At 41.9% G+C, this 17,070-nt stretch overlaps 1 protein-coding gene across 3 annotated transcripts in view; it reads right to left on the bottom strand.

Annotated features, from left to right (window-relative positions):
• The window catches only part of PRKG1 (protein kinase cGMP-dependent 1), a 1,363,231-nt gene that overhangs the window by 1,267,106 nt on the left and 79,055 nt on the right, over positions 1-17,070 (bottom strand). For 2 of the 3 annotated variants that reach the window (XM_008269904.4, XM_070056974.1), the window contains exon 1: positions 15,648-15,962. In XM_008269904.4, coding sequence (XP_008268126.2) covers positions 15,648-15,958 — 311 coding nt within the window. In that variant the 5' untranslated portion in view covers positions 15,959-15,962. 3 annotated transcript variants of the gene reach the window in all.

Raw genomic sequence — 17,070 nt, 5'->3', positions numbered from 1 at the left:
AGCAAAGCCAGGCTGGATTGCAGTAGGTTCTGCTCCAGGATCTTGTCATTACTAAACCTGTCTTTCCATCTCATGCTCCTCAGTTTGGTTTTGAGGTATCACTTTAATAATGAACACTGGAGTAACAAAAATCAGTTAACACAGTGATAGTAATGGTAACCTCAACAATAAATTATTGAGCCCATACTATGTTTTGGGTTATGAGGAACTTAAAACATTACCTCTAACTGTGGTGTATGCTGCAATATACCACAGACAATATAATAGGAAATGGATACTTAGAAATATTCAATATCAGGTACCTGGTTAGAGATGAAATAAATGAATTATAAACAATGCCTGTATTTGCTTTAAATATTGTGTTCTGAAACTACTTCCTTTTTAAAAAATATTTTATTTATTAGAGAAATAGAGTTACAGACAGTAAGAGGGAGAGACAGAGAGAAAGGTCCTCCGTCCGTTGGTTCACTCTCCAAATAGCAGCAATGGCCAGCGCACTGCGCTGATCTGAAGCCAGGAGCCAGGTGCTTCTTCCCAGTCTCCCATGTGGGTGCAGGGGCCGGAGCACTTGGCCCATCTGCTACTGCTTTCCCGGGCCACAGCAGAGAGCTGTATTGGAAGAGGAGCAGCCAGGACTAGAACCGGCACCCAAACAGGATGCCGGCACGGCAGACGGAGGATTGATCTACTGTGCCACGGCGCCGGCCCCAAGACTACTTCCTTTTAATTTCCTTAAATACACTGTGAACCACAGAACTCACTGGATTCTTTAAGCAATGACATGAATCATTAATGCTGTACATAGGGTAGAAAGGAGTTGAACTGAATCCCATAACCTTCTGACAATATACTGTTGTTACTTAAGAACTACTGGATTTGGGTTATATGACATCACCTCTTTGACCCTTAATTTTCTCATCATAAAATGGAGATGTGCTGTTCTCCTCTATTCGCACAGACATTGGGAGGCATGAATCAAATCACAGACATACTGATTCTTCTAGTCAATGAACACAAGCTGTTACCAAACTTCACTCTTATTCAACAAATAAGCCTTCCAGAAAAAATAACCTCAGACATTCACAGAAGTGACTGCATAAATTTTAAATGATATTTTTAATGGAATTGGTATTCTCAGATTCTATGCTAGATAGCTAAGAGACAATATGCAAATAATATCAACCTTTAATTTTTTCCCAGTTTTATTCTGGTTAGTATTGAGTTACACACATAATTTAAAAGTATTTCATCATGAGTTTGATGGTTTCTACCATCTCATAATATTACGATTGATGAGAATTTTTTGAATAGTCAAAATTAGCAAGCTATTATTCTAAGTTTGAAAGGATTTTGTGAATGAGAGTTCTGGCTTTGTGTGCAACTGAAATTAATAAATAGAAAAGATTCCCCTGTAACTATTTCCATTAACTCCATGCTAGTATTTCTTGGCAATCAATCCACTTACTTTTCAAGGTTAACCAATTTATAAGGTTTTATGTTGAAGAGCTTGAGACCAGACATTTATTAGAGTTGGAGGACAAGTGTGCTTCCATACAAAGATATTAAATAATCACAGATTATTCAAATTAGAAAGGACTTTTCAATGTTTTGCAAACCCAGAGGGGGAAAAAACTGAAATACTAAATAAACAATAATTTAGGGGCAGGCACTTAGCTTAGCTGTTCAGATGCCAGTTAAGACTTGTGTCTGAGTTTGATACCTAGCTCCAGCTCCTGATTCCAGCTTCCTGCTAATACATACCCTTGGAGGCAGTGGTGATAGCTCAAGTGATTAGGTTTCTGCCACCTATGTAGGAGACCTGGATAGAGTTTCTGATCTTGGCTTTGTCCCTTTCCAGCATCTGGGGAGTCACTGAGCCAGTGAATGGGAGCACTTGCTGTGTGTGTGTGTGTGTGTGTGTGTACGCACCTGTCTCTGCTTCTCATCAAAAAAATAATAATGACATTTTAAAAAGCTGAAATTCCTTCAGAGGCCACAAAGAGCATACAAACAATGGGCATGGGCTAGATGAAGACAGCACAGAACAGCAGCCACTGTGAGGAACCTGTGGAGCCCAGGCAGTCTACAAGGGCTTGGCAAAGCATCCAAACTCAAACACTGGGACAATCCTTTTCTGGCCAAACTAAACATGCCTTGAAGCTCTGCTGAGCCCAGTGACATAAGCTGCCAATTTTCAAAATCTTAAATTTAAAGGATGAAGTATCTGAGGGCCAGCAACATGAAGAGGCTTCATCTTGTCCTTCATTTGAAAAAGAATCCTTGAGCATCTGCTGTGTGCCAGTCCTGTTCTGGGCTCCAGGAATATAACATGAGCAACAGAGACACTGGCCTTCTTTCCCTTAAATCTACTATCTCCTGGGGAAGTAGATATTAACCACATAATGACTATAGTACAGAAAACAAGACTAGTGTCTGCTAATACTAACTGATAGAATAAAAAAGGGAGAGAACGACCCAGCATGGGAAGCAGGATACACAGCAGACTCATAGAATGGCAGATGTCCTAAACAGCACTCTGGCCTCAGAATCAGCCCTTAAGGCATTTGGATCTGGTTGAAAAGCCCATGAGAGTATTTTAGGCATGGAAACCCAAGACACTCTGGGGGAAAAAAAAAAAAAAGGACCTAAATGAAAGATCTCTGCGAGTGAGATCCCAGTGGAAAGAACGGGTCATCAAAGGAGGAGGTACCTTTCTCTGAAGGGAGGAGAGAACTTCCACTTTGACCATGGCCTTGTCTGAATAAGATCAAAGTCAGGGAACTCAAAAGGCTTACATAGCCTTGGCAACTCATGACTAGAGTCTAGGGAGATTACTGACGCCATAACCAAGAGTGTCAAATTGTTAAGTCAACAACAGGAGTCACTTGTACTTACTCCTCATGTGGGATCTCTGTCCTTAATGTGTTGTCCAATGTGAATTAATGCTATAACTAGAACTCAAACAGTATTTTACACTTTATGTTCTGTGTGGGTGCAAACTAATGAAATCTTTACTTAATATATACTAAATCAATCTTCTGTATATAAAGATAATTGAAAATGAATCTTGATGTGAATGGAATGGGAGAGGGAGCGGGAGATGGGAGGGGTGCGAGTGGGAGGAAAGTTATGGGGGGGGGGAGGCATTGTAATCCATAAACTGTACTTTGGAAATTTAACTTTACTAAATAAAAGTTTTAAAAAAAAAGAAATTCAATCTCTGGTGAGCATGAAGGAAAAGTACACAGAACTACACAAACACTGAGGCCTGGGAACAGGACTCCAGCCCAGATGCGCTAGGCACAATCCATATGGGAAGAGCCCCAAAAGGCAATGTCTTTTGAGCACCTACTCTCCAGTCACCACCAACTTGTGGGTAAGAATATATACCTAGTACAGCACTACCCTACAGTAGCGCCTTAGGTTTAGTAAATGTTTTGACCAAAAAAAATTAGATAACAACTGAAAACCAATTCATAGAAGGCCTTATTAAATACTAGAATAAGGAATGATGTGGGTTTTGATAAATGTTCTAATAACACTCAGTTAAGGATGCTAATATTGGGGGAGTAAGAATAAGAAAATGAACCACTGGTATGAGGGAGTATTTCTGCAGAATGGGAAATGGATTCACTGAGGACAAACAAAGGACACTCAACATTTCTTAAATAAAAAATACAAATCAAAATACACAAGTACAAATTGGGGAAATTTCTACATATAAAACAGCAAAGTATTCTATAGGCTTGAGTAGCTGTATTTGATAGTGATTTTAATATACCAGAAATACATTATTAGTTTAAGGAGAAACCATCATGATACTAGGGTGTGCTGGTCTCCAAAACAGAATGCACCCATGGCCATGATGGGTATGAGAGAAGATGGCATATAAAAAATCACCACAGAACCACACAAAGGAATAAAACTGTACCCAGCAATACAAAATAGGACTTCTGCTTAAAAAGTTAATTGTAGGAACAAATACCTAAACAGCACTGCATATAGGAGGGCATTTCATTAAGTTTATGGAAAAATGAAAGTAAAGAATGAGCTTATTTCGGTGCAGAAAGATTTCTGAAATTCATGCAGTTTTTTTCATAGCACATACATTCCAAATTTAACTCTCACTTTTAATTCAATTTTTGCATGAACATTGTGGAGCACCCTCGTACAGAACGAGCCTGTGCTCTGGGGCCACACCAATCTCCATTAGAACACGTCAGCCCACTATTTTATCTTGTTTAAGATATTTAATTTCTCATTTTCTCCATCTAAAATAATTGGATAACAGTGCCTATATTATCAGATTAATGTGAGAATTAAATGATAGTATATATGACATGTTACAAGACAAATATTTTCAGTAATTATCATTAGAACAGCACCAATGATTGACCAATAACAACAGTAACAACTGTAGCCCTCATTTTATAATGGAGTTTTGTGAAGAATTGTTTTTTTCATGTCCAGAAAAAGAAAAAAAATGAACAATTTGAGCTTAGTTTGATCGAGAAGGTTTAGATATTATATTCTCCCACTTCCTGATGATAAACCAACAGACTCAACTACACAAAGAGGTACTGAAATCTGTTAAGGGAAGTCAAGAAGGAGGGAAACACTGTCAAAGATGATTTAAAAACTCACTAGCAAGAGTTCACCTCGCTATTATTTAATAACCTCTAAGTCCATCCTGCAGAGAATCCCACTCTCACCAAGACAAATAAATGTATAGTTGACTCATTTTCCATCCATCACTCTGACAATAACCCTTAGGAATCCAGAAGATGGAGCACTGCTCCTTTATGATAGATGACTTACATGGCATAGGACTTCAGTGGTGGCACCAAAACACAAGCCACAGATGAGAGGGGCTCAGCTGAGCAGAGAAGCAGCCTCTGCAATGAGCAGTGCTTTGATTTTATGCTTGTATACATGATTCCAAAACTTTTTGCACCACATAATAAACCAATCTTTTCATTCCATTTTGCTCAAGATTTTTGAAGGATTCTTAAATATTAGGCTAGAAAGAAGGTTCAAACAATGTGCTTCTTCAACTTTATCTGCCTCTCTGCATACCTAACAATGGTAGCTTTGCCAAATAGTTCATATTGGTTCTTTCGATATCTTCATTTCTGTAGGCATAGAAGAGTTATCGTTGGGTTGCTTAAAATGATTATGGTTATGTTATTGATGAGATATAACTTCTGATGGAAATAAGAGGGTACTTTTCAAATATCAGGATCTTCTAAAATAATTTCTTATAATTTTTATCAACATTCCAATCAATAGCCACATACACATGCATAATGCTTTAGGTGCCTAAAATATCCATTTCTGGATGTTTTCTCATTAACTGCTGTTATTTTTAAGGACATAGACTTAGCAGTTGCTTATCAAAAAGAAAACAGTTTCTTTAGGCTAGTGTTTTCTCATCAAAGGTGACAGAGAAGGAAATAAGCATGTTAACACCTTAAGCAAAGCAATGAAAAGAGAAAGGATGCATGAATTCATAAAATATGAGGGTATATAAATTCATGAAATATCTGGGACATGGAATTAAAAATAACTATTTTGGTGCAAAATATATATTGAAATCAATATATAGTAGGGGTCTTCCAAACGTTCATGGAAAATGTTCATTAGATTTCAAAAACCTTTTCATAAGAATAAACTACGTTTCTTTAGAAAGATAAGCAGTGTTCCCATCTGCTGATTCAATCCCGAAACACCCACGACAGCTGAGGCTGGGTCAGGTTGAAGCTGGACGTGAGGAACTCAATGCAGGGTCCTCTGGGTAGTTGAAAGGGACCCAACTACTGGAGCCAACACTGTGCATTAACGAGAATCTATCAAACACTCTCCTCTAAATACATCTTTTAATTCCGTTTTCCATGAACTTTTTGAAGTTTCTCCAAATATAAAAAGTTTACAAGAAGTTAATAATGAGCTTGTTTTTTATTTGCCATCCCTCTAGAGTATGACTTCAAAGAGGTTCCATTTAGTTTTATGCCATTCAGTGCTATACAAACATGGACTCATTTGCTTCCTGTTTGTTTCTGCTTCCCAAAAACAGAATACAGGTCTCCATACTAAGTGATGCTAAAATATCTGGAAGGCAGAATAAGACAAATTATAATTTTTCATGTCATATTTTCCTTTTACAAAGAACAAAAAATGAACTGAAAATTTGAAGAAAAGTAGAATGATTATTTCCTTATCAAGGCTACAACTATAAAAAAAAGTTTCTTTCACAATATTTTTAAAGCTTTTCAGATTTATAACACGATACATAACAAACAAATGCATGACTGAGTTCAACATTACATTTTTTTAAGCTAAGTATTAAGTGAATGACTAGAAATGTTGAGCAGTTCTTTCATTTTGCACTGTCTCATGCACTCATACACTATTGGGGGAAGATAAAGATTTTCCTCTACCAATTCAGAGCTGAAACAGTTCTTTTAAGGAATGAAGACCCTGATTCACCCAAAGTCTCATTCTCCAATAGTACATGTAACATACATTCTAGGGTTTATTCTGCTGCCTACTATTTTTCTCCCCCAACTGACATAATCAGTTACCATCACAGGCTTAGCAAAATGGTACCAGTCACTTTCAGACAGTTAATATTCCACTGTAAAGGCTATAGCAATGCGTGGTCAAATTGCACAAAGCTAATCTATGGCCATTTCCTCTGGTTTGCCATAACACAAAATGTGCTACTCAGTCAGCAACGATGGAGGTCAACTGTGTCTTCTGGAGATGCCAGTGTAGAGCTGTGCTCCCTGTCAGTGTGTTTGCCAGCCACCTGCAGATGCACTGGAGGACAACCCATGCACCCTGAGTACATCTGTAACAGAGGGATCAGACTTGGGATTCCCATTTTTCTTCTTGTCATGACAATCCTTTTTTCATTCCTCTCATTCCAGACCTAGAAGTCCTGTCACAAACATAATTTATTGATAAAGCTGAACCACTAAGGGGATGCACAGTGTGTCCAGAAAAGACAATGTTTCCCCTCACATGATTTCATTCGTCGTTTGCTCAGATCTGGTGAAAGTTTGATATTATTACCCTCTAACATAATTGCTCCAGAATATAACAAAAGTATTTTTGGTTAACTAGGGTGTATTTCTCATCACTAACATTCAATGCAATTAATGACTGGCTACTTCAGAATGTTTGCATGTTCAGAGAAGTACCATGCTACTTCTAAGAGCAGGGATTTTCTAGAAGTGAGAAAGTGAAACCGAACATTCGAAGATCAAGAACATTTATTACAACCCTAGAAACTTAACTTAAGCTATTTATTTATGCTTTGTCTAGGCATAAGTTACTCCAGCTCTAAACAGAAGTTACATCTGTCTTAAGGTAATCCTGATTAAGTTTAATTTGTATTACGATCTTTAGACATGAAAGGATAATCAACATTGTTTTCTTTTTGACTCAGGTGAAAGCAGCACATGTTGGCACTAAATTTTAACAGTTTTATACTTGCTCCCACACTTTCATATCTTAGAATAAAAAGCAACTCCAAAGGTTGATATTTTTCCAGTGTCCTATACCAACCTTTGTCCATTGTTCTGCTTTCAACCACAAAGCTGTAGTTAAGTGAACACATGCTTTTGGTCATGTTTCTTTATTGTTAATTCTTCACATCTCTCCCATTTAGATCCAATAACAAATGCACAGTTCATAATGAAAGTGTTTACTTTCCTTATGATTAACTTCCCTTCGTAATTAATGTTCCTAATCTTCTGGGTAGCCTTATTACATGTCCTCTACAGTAACATGCTATCTATCAGGGGAATACATTTTCATATTTTAGAAGGAAGAAGCTCTGACAAGCAAACTCCTCACTGGCTCTGATTCAAGATTAATTTTACCAAAAAGTATTGAAAATTATATTGGCTGTTTTTACTGCTAATATTAAGTGCTCTATTGACTAATTCTCACCTGAGAAGACCATGATTAAATTACAAGTGTAAGCAACTCCTATCAGTGGACATGAGGAACACCTTGAGGAGTTAGAACACCTTGACATACAAAGAGCTGGCAACAAAGGGGTGACAGTGAGGTCTGGCCACAAGGCTTAAGAATCCTCCTCTCCTCCCCACCAGGAGCTCTTCTGAGGGATGCTCCAAGATCTCTGCTTGCAAGTGTCTTCTCAAACCTCTCACCAGACAGGCAGCAATGTCCAGATTTGTTAACTCATGGCCACCGTATGGCATGTGGGCTGAGAGGTTGATGTGCTCGCTCTGCTTTCTCTGAAGCCTCCTTCGAAAGTACTCCTCAGCCTGAGCTCAGGCTGTTTGCCTTAAAAGGATAAAATATCTGTAGGGGAAAAAAAAGCTGTAGCTGGCTGCAGAGACATAACATACCAGAAGCAGAGGCACTACAAGCCCTGTACTGTTCTTCCAGGAGGTGCGTGTGGATCATTGTTTTACCTTCATCGACTTAATACTGCATAGCAGCAGCTGGAATCCAAACGGTCTTACTGGCTATTGAGGCAGCTGCCCTCAGTAAGACTGCAAAACAAACTTGGGAGGGTGGTTGATCCCAATGTGGGTCATTTGAACAGTGGCCAGCACTCACGGCTGGCAGGAAAGGGGAAACGTGCCCACTCACTAAAGACAGCTGCTGCCACTTCTGTGGCATGTCCCATAGCAGGCAGCCACAGATAACACAGTGAAACTGACAGGTCTAGATGCTGCAGGGACTGGAGAGCTGGAGTTGCCTGGTTCCACTGCCAGCAGGGAGTTAGGGTTGGTCCGAAAGCACCAAAGAAGCAATTTCCCCAAAGAACAGGAATTCAAGTAACTTGTAACAGACAAAGTTGAATAGGCTATGGCAAAGGTGCTCACTCCTGCCCACATATTAGAATCACATCAGGAGCTAAAATAATATATCCATACACCAGGTCCACCTCAGAGCAACTAAATCAGACTGTCCAGAGAGAGGATTCCAGTAAAGATAGTTTTGAAGTCCTCTAGATGATTCTAACATGCAGCTAGGGATGATGAGAACCAATGGGGTAGGTAGCATAGCGACTACTTATTTGGGAGAATAAACTCTGAGACATTAACTACATAGTGAACAGCTATAATTTGGGCAAAAAAAATGCATTACTACTTCTGCAAACCTCTAAAGAATGAACTCTTTAGAAGAAAAATGTATTCTAATACATACACCCAGTTGTCTTCCTGTAAGAGTGGTTTCCAAATTTTGTTGTACATTGAAATTACTTGAGATATCTTTAAAAAAATATTGGTACTTATCTTCTACCCCTAGACATTCTAACTTTAATTGGGTTGGGGTAAAACTGAGGCATGGGATTTTCATAAAAGTTCCCCAGATGATCCTAACATGCAGCAAAGTTTAGGAACCACTGTCTTATTTCTTCCACTTTTCCCAATGTACTTCTGCTTCCTATTTAATTATTAGTGAACAGATATTCCCGTGAGAATAGCCTATATTTGCCTGTAAGTGCCAAATCCTCCTAGTGGCTAAGGGAAAAGTCTCTGAATTTCAAATTCAGGCTTAGACTTTTACTAAATGTGGGTGATCCTGGGCAAGCTACTTAACTCCTCTGAGCCTCAGTATTCTATTCCTGTGAAATGGGATCCACATTAGGTGCAATAGCATACCTGGAGCACAGTTAAGTGCTCCATAAATGTTTGCCATGACGACGATGATGGCCAGTGCCATTCTGGACCCCCTAATCCAGAAACGGTGATGCACACTGACTTACTGCTCTCCTCCCTTTCCTCTGCAATGCTGATGCACAAAGCCCACCAAGCCCTCAATGACAGCAGATTCAAAGGGAAAATACAAAGAATCCAAAGCAAGCACTGGTGTAAGGGAAAATATCTTCATGATTTTCTGCCATTATCTCATCAGGGCTTTGTAAGGAGGCAAGGCTTCACACTACTTCCTCTTCGTGCACAAAGTACCATTTTATCTGCAAATTCTGTTCCAGTCTTACTGCCTATTTACTCGCCCACAAAGCTCACCATCTCCCCTTTCCAACTTCCTTGCCAATATGGCATAGCTCTAACAACTCGTCCTGTCTGGTCCTTGCCTGTCTCCCCACCCCCATACACATCTCTTTGCATTCTACTCTCTTGCTATTTTTTTTTCATTAATAACTGTAATTACAAAACCCATTCAGAAACAAGACACTTTGGAGAACATACTATTAGTCCCACCTTGTGTTAAACATCTGTTTTGTGTAGCTGCAGTTTTTGTGCTCTTGTTTATATTTACATGACAGTTTTGGAGGAGAACATTCCTCTGCTCTTACAAGCAAAATTATACTTAGAGGATTCAAACAGGCTGCACACTTTTAACTCCTCAGGAAATGTGAAGGAGATGTTGAGGAACACAGTCGTGGCAGAAGATGGTGAGAGGGAAGTAGAACTGGTGTCAGAAGGCTGGATGTGAGGAAGCAGAGAGGGACTGACAGCGAAGGGGTGGCAAACAGCACCAGTTCCACAATTCCGATTAGGATTCAAAATGCCACAGATGTGATTGTATAATGAGCTGTTGAGCATACTGGTAAATGCTGTTTCCAGCGTGTGCGTATCTGTGACTTTGCCTTGGATTCTCGGCAAGCAGAGGGTCTGCACTGTGAGCCACAGGCCCAGTTTCTCGAGATGGGCAGCAGCACCTATGGTGGAGATGGCAGAAAGAGCAGCAGTCTAGTGTTCGAATATGGTTGCTAGGATACCATGGAGACCCTCCATTGCTAGGCAGACTAGAAAAAAGAATGTGTCCATATGCCTTCTAACCTACAAACAGCAACAATAGAAAGAAACATCGTCTTGTCTTCCTCTACCCTTTTCCATTAGGAATCCAAACCCAACTCTGTGCTGAAATAACAAGTGGTGGAAGGTTAGAAGTCCGGCCCAGTAGAGCAAGAAAGCCGGTCATTTATATTCTCAGGCAGTCTCCAGAGCTACTATATTTAAGGGCTTGTCAGTATTTTCATTATAAGCCCTATTTTAGGGGCACACAACTTGACTGTGCTTCAAAACACTCTAATAGAGTTTAAGCAACCTGGTCTCATACATTTTTATAAAGACTTCGCCAACTTTCATTTTGCTGCATAGACTGTAATGTCAAATTAACGATCAAACTTAAAACTGGAAACTGTCAGGCTCATGTGAGGTCAGAATTTAACTCCTCCATGCAAACAGGGAAGATGAATTTCAAAAGCCAACTTCAGGTTCCATTTTCATCTATGTCCAGTTTGCGTGTGTATGTGTGGAATGTGCAGTGCTGGTCTGTGGCATAAGATTATTTTCAATGGGAACACGTGAAAGTCAGTGGAAAAGGAAACTTGGTTTCTTTAAGGGTTTTAGTCATCTGCTGCCTGCTTAAATTAAATGTTCTTACCTACTTAGTATAATTATAATTATCACTGGGACTGGGCTGCCCGGGGATAGAGGCCTGGACCAGTACTCTAAAACTCAGAGTTTTACTAGTGGGTAATAATCAGTACTTGTGAAACGCACACTCGCTTGCATGCACGTGCACACACACACACGATTCTTAATTATTCCCAAGTCAAGTGGAGATGCCCTCTCACATACTTTATAAACTCACAGAGATCGAGAGCCTCATTCTCACTGGCCTAAACTCGCCTCTCCATCCCTCCTTGGATACTCTAGAACAGCCACGAGTTGCTGCCATCATCCAGACATGATGCTTTCCTTTTCTGTTGCTTTGCAAATGGCACAGACAGTATCCCCCGCCCTTCCCACCCCACCCAGTGTCACCTCGTGATCAATCACCTGTATCATGGTCATCCTTCAAATACTTCAAAAAACCTTCACTTCCACAAGAATTTCTGATAGGCTAACATTAAATGTCAACTACCTTAGTTATCACCTCTCTGACTCACCTTACTCTAATTTCCAGAATATTTACTTGTGTGATCTTGTTAACCCCTTGATAACCCCTCGATGGAAGGACCTATGTATCTCTCTCCCCTCTACTTTATGCTGTTTTGCACCTGGAGACCAGCCCACAGAAGTACTGAATTGAGTTAAAGGGCACATTTGGAATTTAATTCCTACCTTTAAAGAATCCTGTTTTAATATATCATCTAAGATATAGCAGAATTTTAGAATTCTTTCATCTTCCAACAGAATTCAACAGAGTCTTCAGGAAATCTTTCTAATTTGAGACATATTACTCTCAATGTTTAGAAGATGTTTTCAAAAGTAATACTCCTTAAAAAGAAAAGCATATTTTTCTTTTCATCCCAAGCTCTTCCATTGCACTTCACAATCAAAAAGTGAAACAAACAAAAAATTGTCATCATTCTCTGAAATTCAGCTGCCTCTGGGGTGAAAAGCAACAGCTTGACAAAAACATGAACAGTAACAACTGTTGATAGGAATTCAAGTCTTTTATTCCAACCAAATAACAAGGAGCACTGTGACAGCAAAATGGAAAAGGTTTGGGAATATTTGCAATAGGTAAAGTATCAGAGACTGGATCTTCTAAATTACTGTAGTCTTATTTTCAGCAAGGAAATGTCAAGAAATAAAATTACTTCTAAAAGTCTGTAAGAACCACTCTATATAACCAATAGGCTATCTGATCCCATATAATGGGTGCTTGGGGTTTTTTTCTTTTTTCTTTGTATGGGTTGATTTGCTCAATTTATTTTAAAACATTCAATCTGGTAGTTTTACATTCCAGAGTATCTATAGGGTAGCAGTGAAATATAGATTCCATTTTACTACAACAGCTCTCTGACTGTCATTCATAACATAAAAAGAGCTTGCGGACTACCTCTGTACACAGAGGCTGTGAAAGAGACCAACAAAATTCTCCCAGCACTTGCAACCACCACTACCGTGTAGGTGCAGCAGGAGCACCCTGGCTCTGTGCTGGAATCTGACAGAGGCTTCTCTTCAATCTCCACATCAAGGGGAAAATTCCAAATCAAAAGTGTTATGACTAACATTATTAAGTTCCTCTATTTTCCACTATTTTCAAGTGATCAAAAATAACAAAGAAAACAGAATTTTCAAAGAATTACAGCCCCCGGAAGTCAACAATAAACAAAAACTAGACAAACACATCTGCAATACATTATGATAACTGAACAGAACAATTACTGGGCAGTTACCTACATATAATGGAAAAAGAACTGAAAACAACCGTGAACATGATCTTGAATCGTGCACATGAACTTTAATAGACTTTACTTGGATGGTTTCAATTTTAATTGAACTCATAATAATCCATGTGTAAGCTCAAGAAAATGACTAAATTTAAGTAGCAAAAAGATGAAATATAAAGACAAACACTTATTGCCAATATGTCTGAGTAAACAAATTATTCACAGTGAGATAAAATGAAATGAAAAGAAGTCGTCTTGGACTTGCAAGGTTTGTACAGCCATTCACAGGACTTGAGATAAAATCATTTTGCATACAATGTATTTCTTTTTCCCTAAGTAAGGTACACAGCTACCACTCAAGCCAGTTTTATTCTAGTTTTCTTTATGTAAGTGTGAAAAAAGAACAGATGTTTTTCCAAAATTATTTAAGCTTGGAAGACATTCTATAATTTTCTTCAATATAATCCTTCAGAATCACCAAAATGATCATGGGAATACCTTAATAGCAGAGTTCTTTAAAATGCAAGTTGTCAAACAAATATCAGAACACGCCCCATTGTTCAAAAGATAACATGTTGATTATAACGGGATGTTGTGAATGATTTGCCACACTAATTTCATTTTCTACCATGGCCTGTTTTTTTCAAATCTAGTTATCCTACATGCCAAGCACCAAGAGGCTTCTAAAACTCACCACATTCTACAGTTCATTCCCTACTGCTTAGATTCCTTTAGATCTTCTCTAACAGAATGTTTAACTGGAGTTCTCAGCTGGCTTGATCATGCTTCATTATAAAACCTATTAAAATAGTATGTTTATCAAAGTCTAGTTTGCTCTGTGTCACTCCAAAGTCCTGAAGATACTAAAATGAGGTCCTACAGGATACTTAAAGACGCAGAGAGTTCATCTTTCAGTTATTTTTTCATTATGCAAAGCTTGGCCCGAGAGAGATGGCCATGTACCTCGTTAGCTCAAACAGGCAAGCACGCCAGGACTGCAAATTAATTTACTAGACAAAGTTGAGGTGGATTCGGAGACTTTAGGTTTCTAAGGGAAATCTATGCCTGCTAAATTATCAAGGCAACTCAGTAAAGACAGGATCTCAAGAATGTCTACCTGTATTGTCTATTTCCAGCCCCTTGGCAGACTTCAAACGTCCACCTTTAGTTAAACTTGCATGAGAAACAGCACATGTCCCACGGGAACCAACACGTGTGTACGCACCTAGGTACAGCCCTAAGTTTTCAAAACTGTAATTAGTACATACTCATGACTGAACCATCCAGTAGAGAAATGGGCATAAAAATCCTGTGCTGACTCTTTCTCCTTGCATTAACTTCTTGTGTTTATGGAGGGCTTCAAGAGACTGTGACTCATTATGTAACATGTGTCATCCAGCCAATGTGATACAGTTAGAAATGGAGTAGTAAAGTCTTCGGTTTTCTTTCAATTATGCCATCATCTATTAATTCAAAAAACCACTCATGTGGGTGCTCACTCTGATACTACGTTCACCTCGTGTTCCCCCTGCCTTGCTCTCCACATGGACTCTGAGTTGAGGATTGTATAACAAGTTTCATTCAATTTTTCCACCCAAGTTATGAAGCCCACTGACATCAGAACAACACAGTTCTTTAAAATGCTAGAACAATATGAGAGTGGTTGCAGAAGCAGCCAGAAGTCAAGCAAACAATGTGTCCACATTGTAAATAAAGGTAAAGGTATGCTTCTAGTTTTGACCCTGGAAACATGCAACCCCCTTGGGAGATGGAGCTGCCCCACTGGTGACATTATGCAAACCCCTTAAAGGAAAACAAGCACCGTTCTCCACTGGATGTTATGGGGAAAAAATATGTTTAAAAAAATCAACAGACTAGGCTTTCACGGATGGATTGGAAATGTCATCCGATTCAAGAAATCAAGAATTCTTCCCTTTTGTATGCATACAGACTGATCTTTTACACTTTGATGACAGAATGTCAGGTTTGAAGGGTACTGGCGTGAAGCGCTGGCACGTAGAGAAACCCAGGAGCGCCACACAGGCATGGAAAGTAAGGGTGAGAGCAGACGCATTTCATTTCACGTGTGATTAGCCTGCACTTACTGTTTTCCTGCTGGCAGGTTTGCCTGGGCTTTGGGGAGACAAGGTGTTTTCTGTTTTTCGTCCTTTTTTCTATTCCTCCTTTTACATATCACTCACACGCACGGGTCGCACACACCTGGGGCGCAAACTCTGCCTAAGGCAGGTGGTATACGTGAATGTATATGCATTTTTTTAAAAAAAAATACCTTGACATCTGACAAAGACACGAAGGCAACGTAGCTGCAGCGAGTCTGGCTCTGAGAAACGTGCACAGCCCGACAAGAAGTGCCGGTGAAAATGAAACATTTCTGAGGATGAGGACAGACAAGGCAAGCGGGAGGGGCGGGGGCCGACAGACAACACAGAGAACCGCAGCTCCCCAGCGCCAGGGCGCCACACCGACCCGGCGCGCAACCCCTGCTTACTGTGGGCTCTTGGGGTAGAAGGGCAGGGTCACATGGCTGAGATCCTGGATGTCGAAGGCGGTGGGCTCGGCGGAGATCGCCTGGCGCTTGGTGCGCGGCTCGCCCTGCACGGTGCTCGCGCTCTGCTTCTGCGCCTGCTGGGTGGCCGGCCGGATCACCGAGCGGTACTTGTCCAGCTCGTTCTGCAGCTTCTGGATCAGTTCGTCTTTCTGGTCCAACTCCAGCTCCAGCTCGTCGATGAGGGCATCCCGCTGCCTCAGCTCCTCGATCTTCTCCTGGAGCGCGTACTGCAGGTCGCGCAGGGTGCCCATGCTCCTCCGGGCTGCCGCGGGCTCCTTCCTGCTGCTGCTTCGCGTCTCGGGGCCGCTTCCCCTCTCGGATCAACTTTCCCCAAAGTCGCCGCTGCCTCGCGAGTGCAAAAGCTTCCTACTTGAGACCAAAGCCAGCCCTGGCTTCTGAGCATGCCCAGTCCGCCGGCTCCAGCCACCGAGAGTTTCAGTGTGCAGATTCCACTTCTCCGCGCTCCGGGAAGAGGCTGAGTGCGGGGATGAGCCAGGCAGCAGGTCCAACTCGGCAGGAAACCCGGAACGCGGTGGGCGCCAGCCGCGGCGCAGCGCGGGTTGCGGGAGGCGGAGACCTAAGTCGGGAGCTCCGAGGCAGCGGCTGGTCTGCGGGTCGCTGGCGCCGGACGCCCCAGGAAACCCGCGGTGTGGGAGGGAGCGGACGGCCAGGAAAACCTGTGGGGCGCGCTCCGGGGTGTGCGGGCGGAGCAAGGCGGGGGCACTACTTTGGGGGTGGGGAGGTGGGAGGGCGAGGCCAGGGAGGACCCCGGGCGGAGCAAGGAGGCGGCAGCCGGCTGCAGAGCATACCAGGCTCGCGGATGTCGGGCTGGGAGCGTGGCGAAGGCTTCGCAGGGCAGCGCGCGCGGTGGCGGCCGAAGGCTCCGAGACCCGGAGGCGCGCTGACCGCCAGCCTCACCCACGGAGCTAGGCGGGCGCGCGGCGGCGACACTGCGCCCGCGCTGCTCCCACGCCGCCTTTCCCGCGGGAGCGCGGCGCACAGGTGGCTCGGGCTGGCGGAGAAGAAACTTGCCTCCTGGTAGAGGCGAGCGAGTGCGCGCCTGCGAGGGTGCCTCGGGCTGGCGGCGGGCTAGTGGCGTGCGGGTGCGGGTCCTGACCCCCTCCCCGCGAAGTGTGGCTATGCCGCCCGCCCCCTGCTAGTCACTCCTTACCCTGCCCCTTCCACGCTGAGCTCCACGAACTCTTTTTCCGGCCAAAGCCGTAAAGGATGCGGGTCCTGGAAGGCCCCTGCCCTGCTCTGTTATGCCTCCCACCTGAGCAGGTGGTCTGCGGAGGGGTTCGCCGCTGGGCCTCGCTGCTGCCTTTTGCTGAATGTGGTTGGGGAAGGGGCAGGGGTTAAAAAT

The sequence above is a fragment of the Oryctolagus cuniculus genome, chromosome 15, assembly GCF_964237555.1.
Source record: "Oryctolagus cuniculus chromosome 15, mOryCun1.1, whole genome shotgun sequence".
Lineage (NCBI taxonomy): Eukaryota > Metazoa > Chordata > Mammalia > Lagomorpha > Leporidae > Oryctolagus > Oryctolagus cuniculus.
The sequence above is the reverse complement of the archived record's forward strand: the minus strand, read 5'-3'. Positions and strand labels throughout refer to the sequence as shown.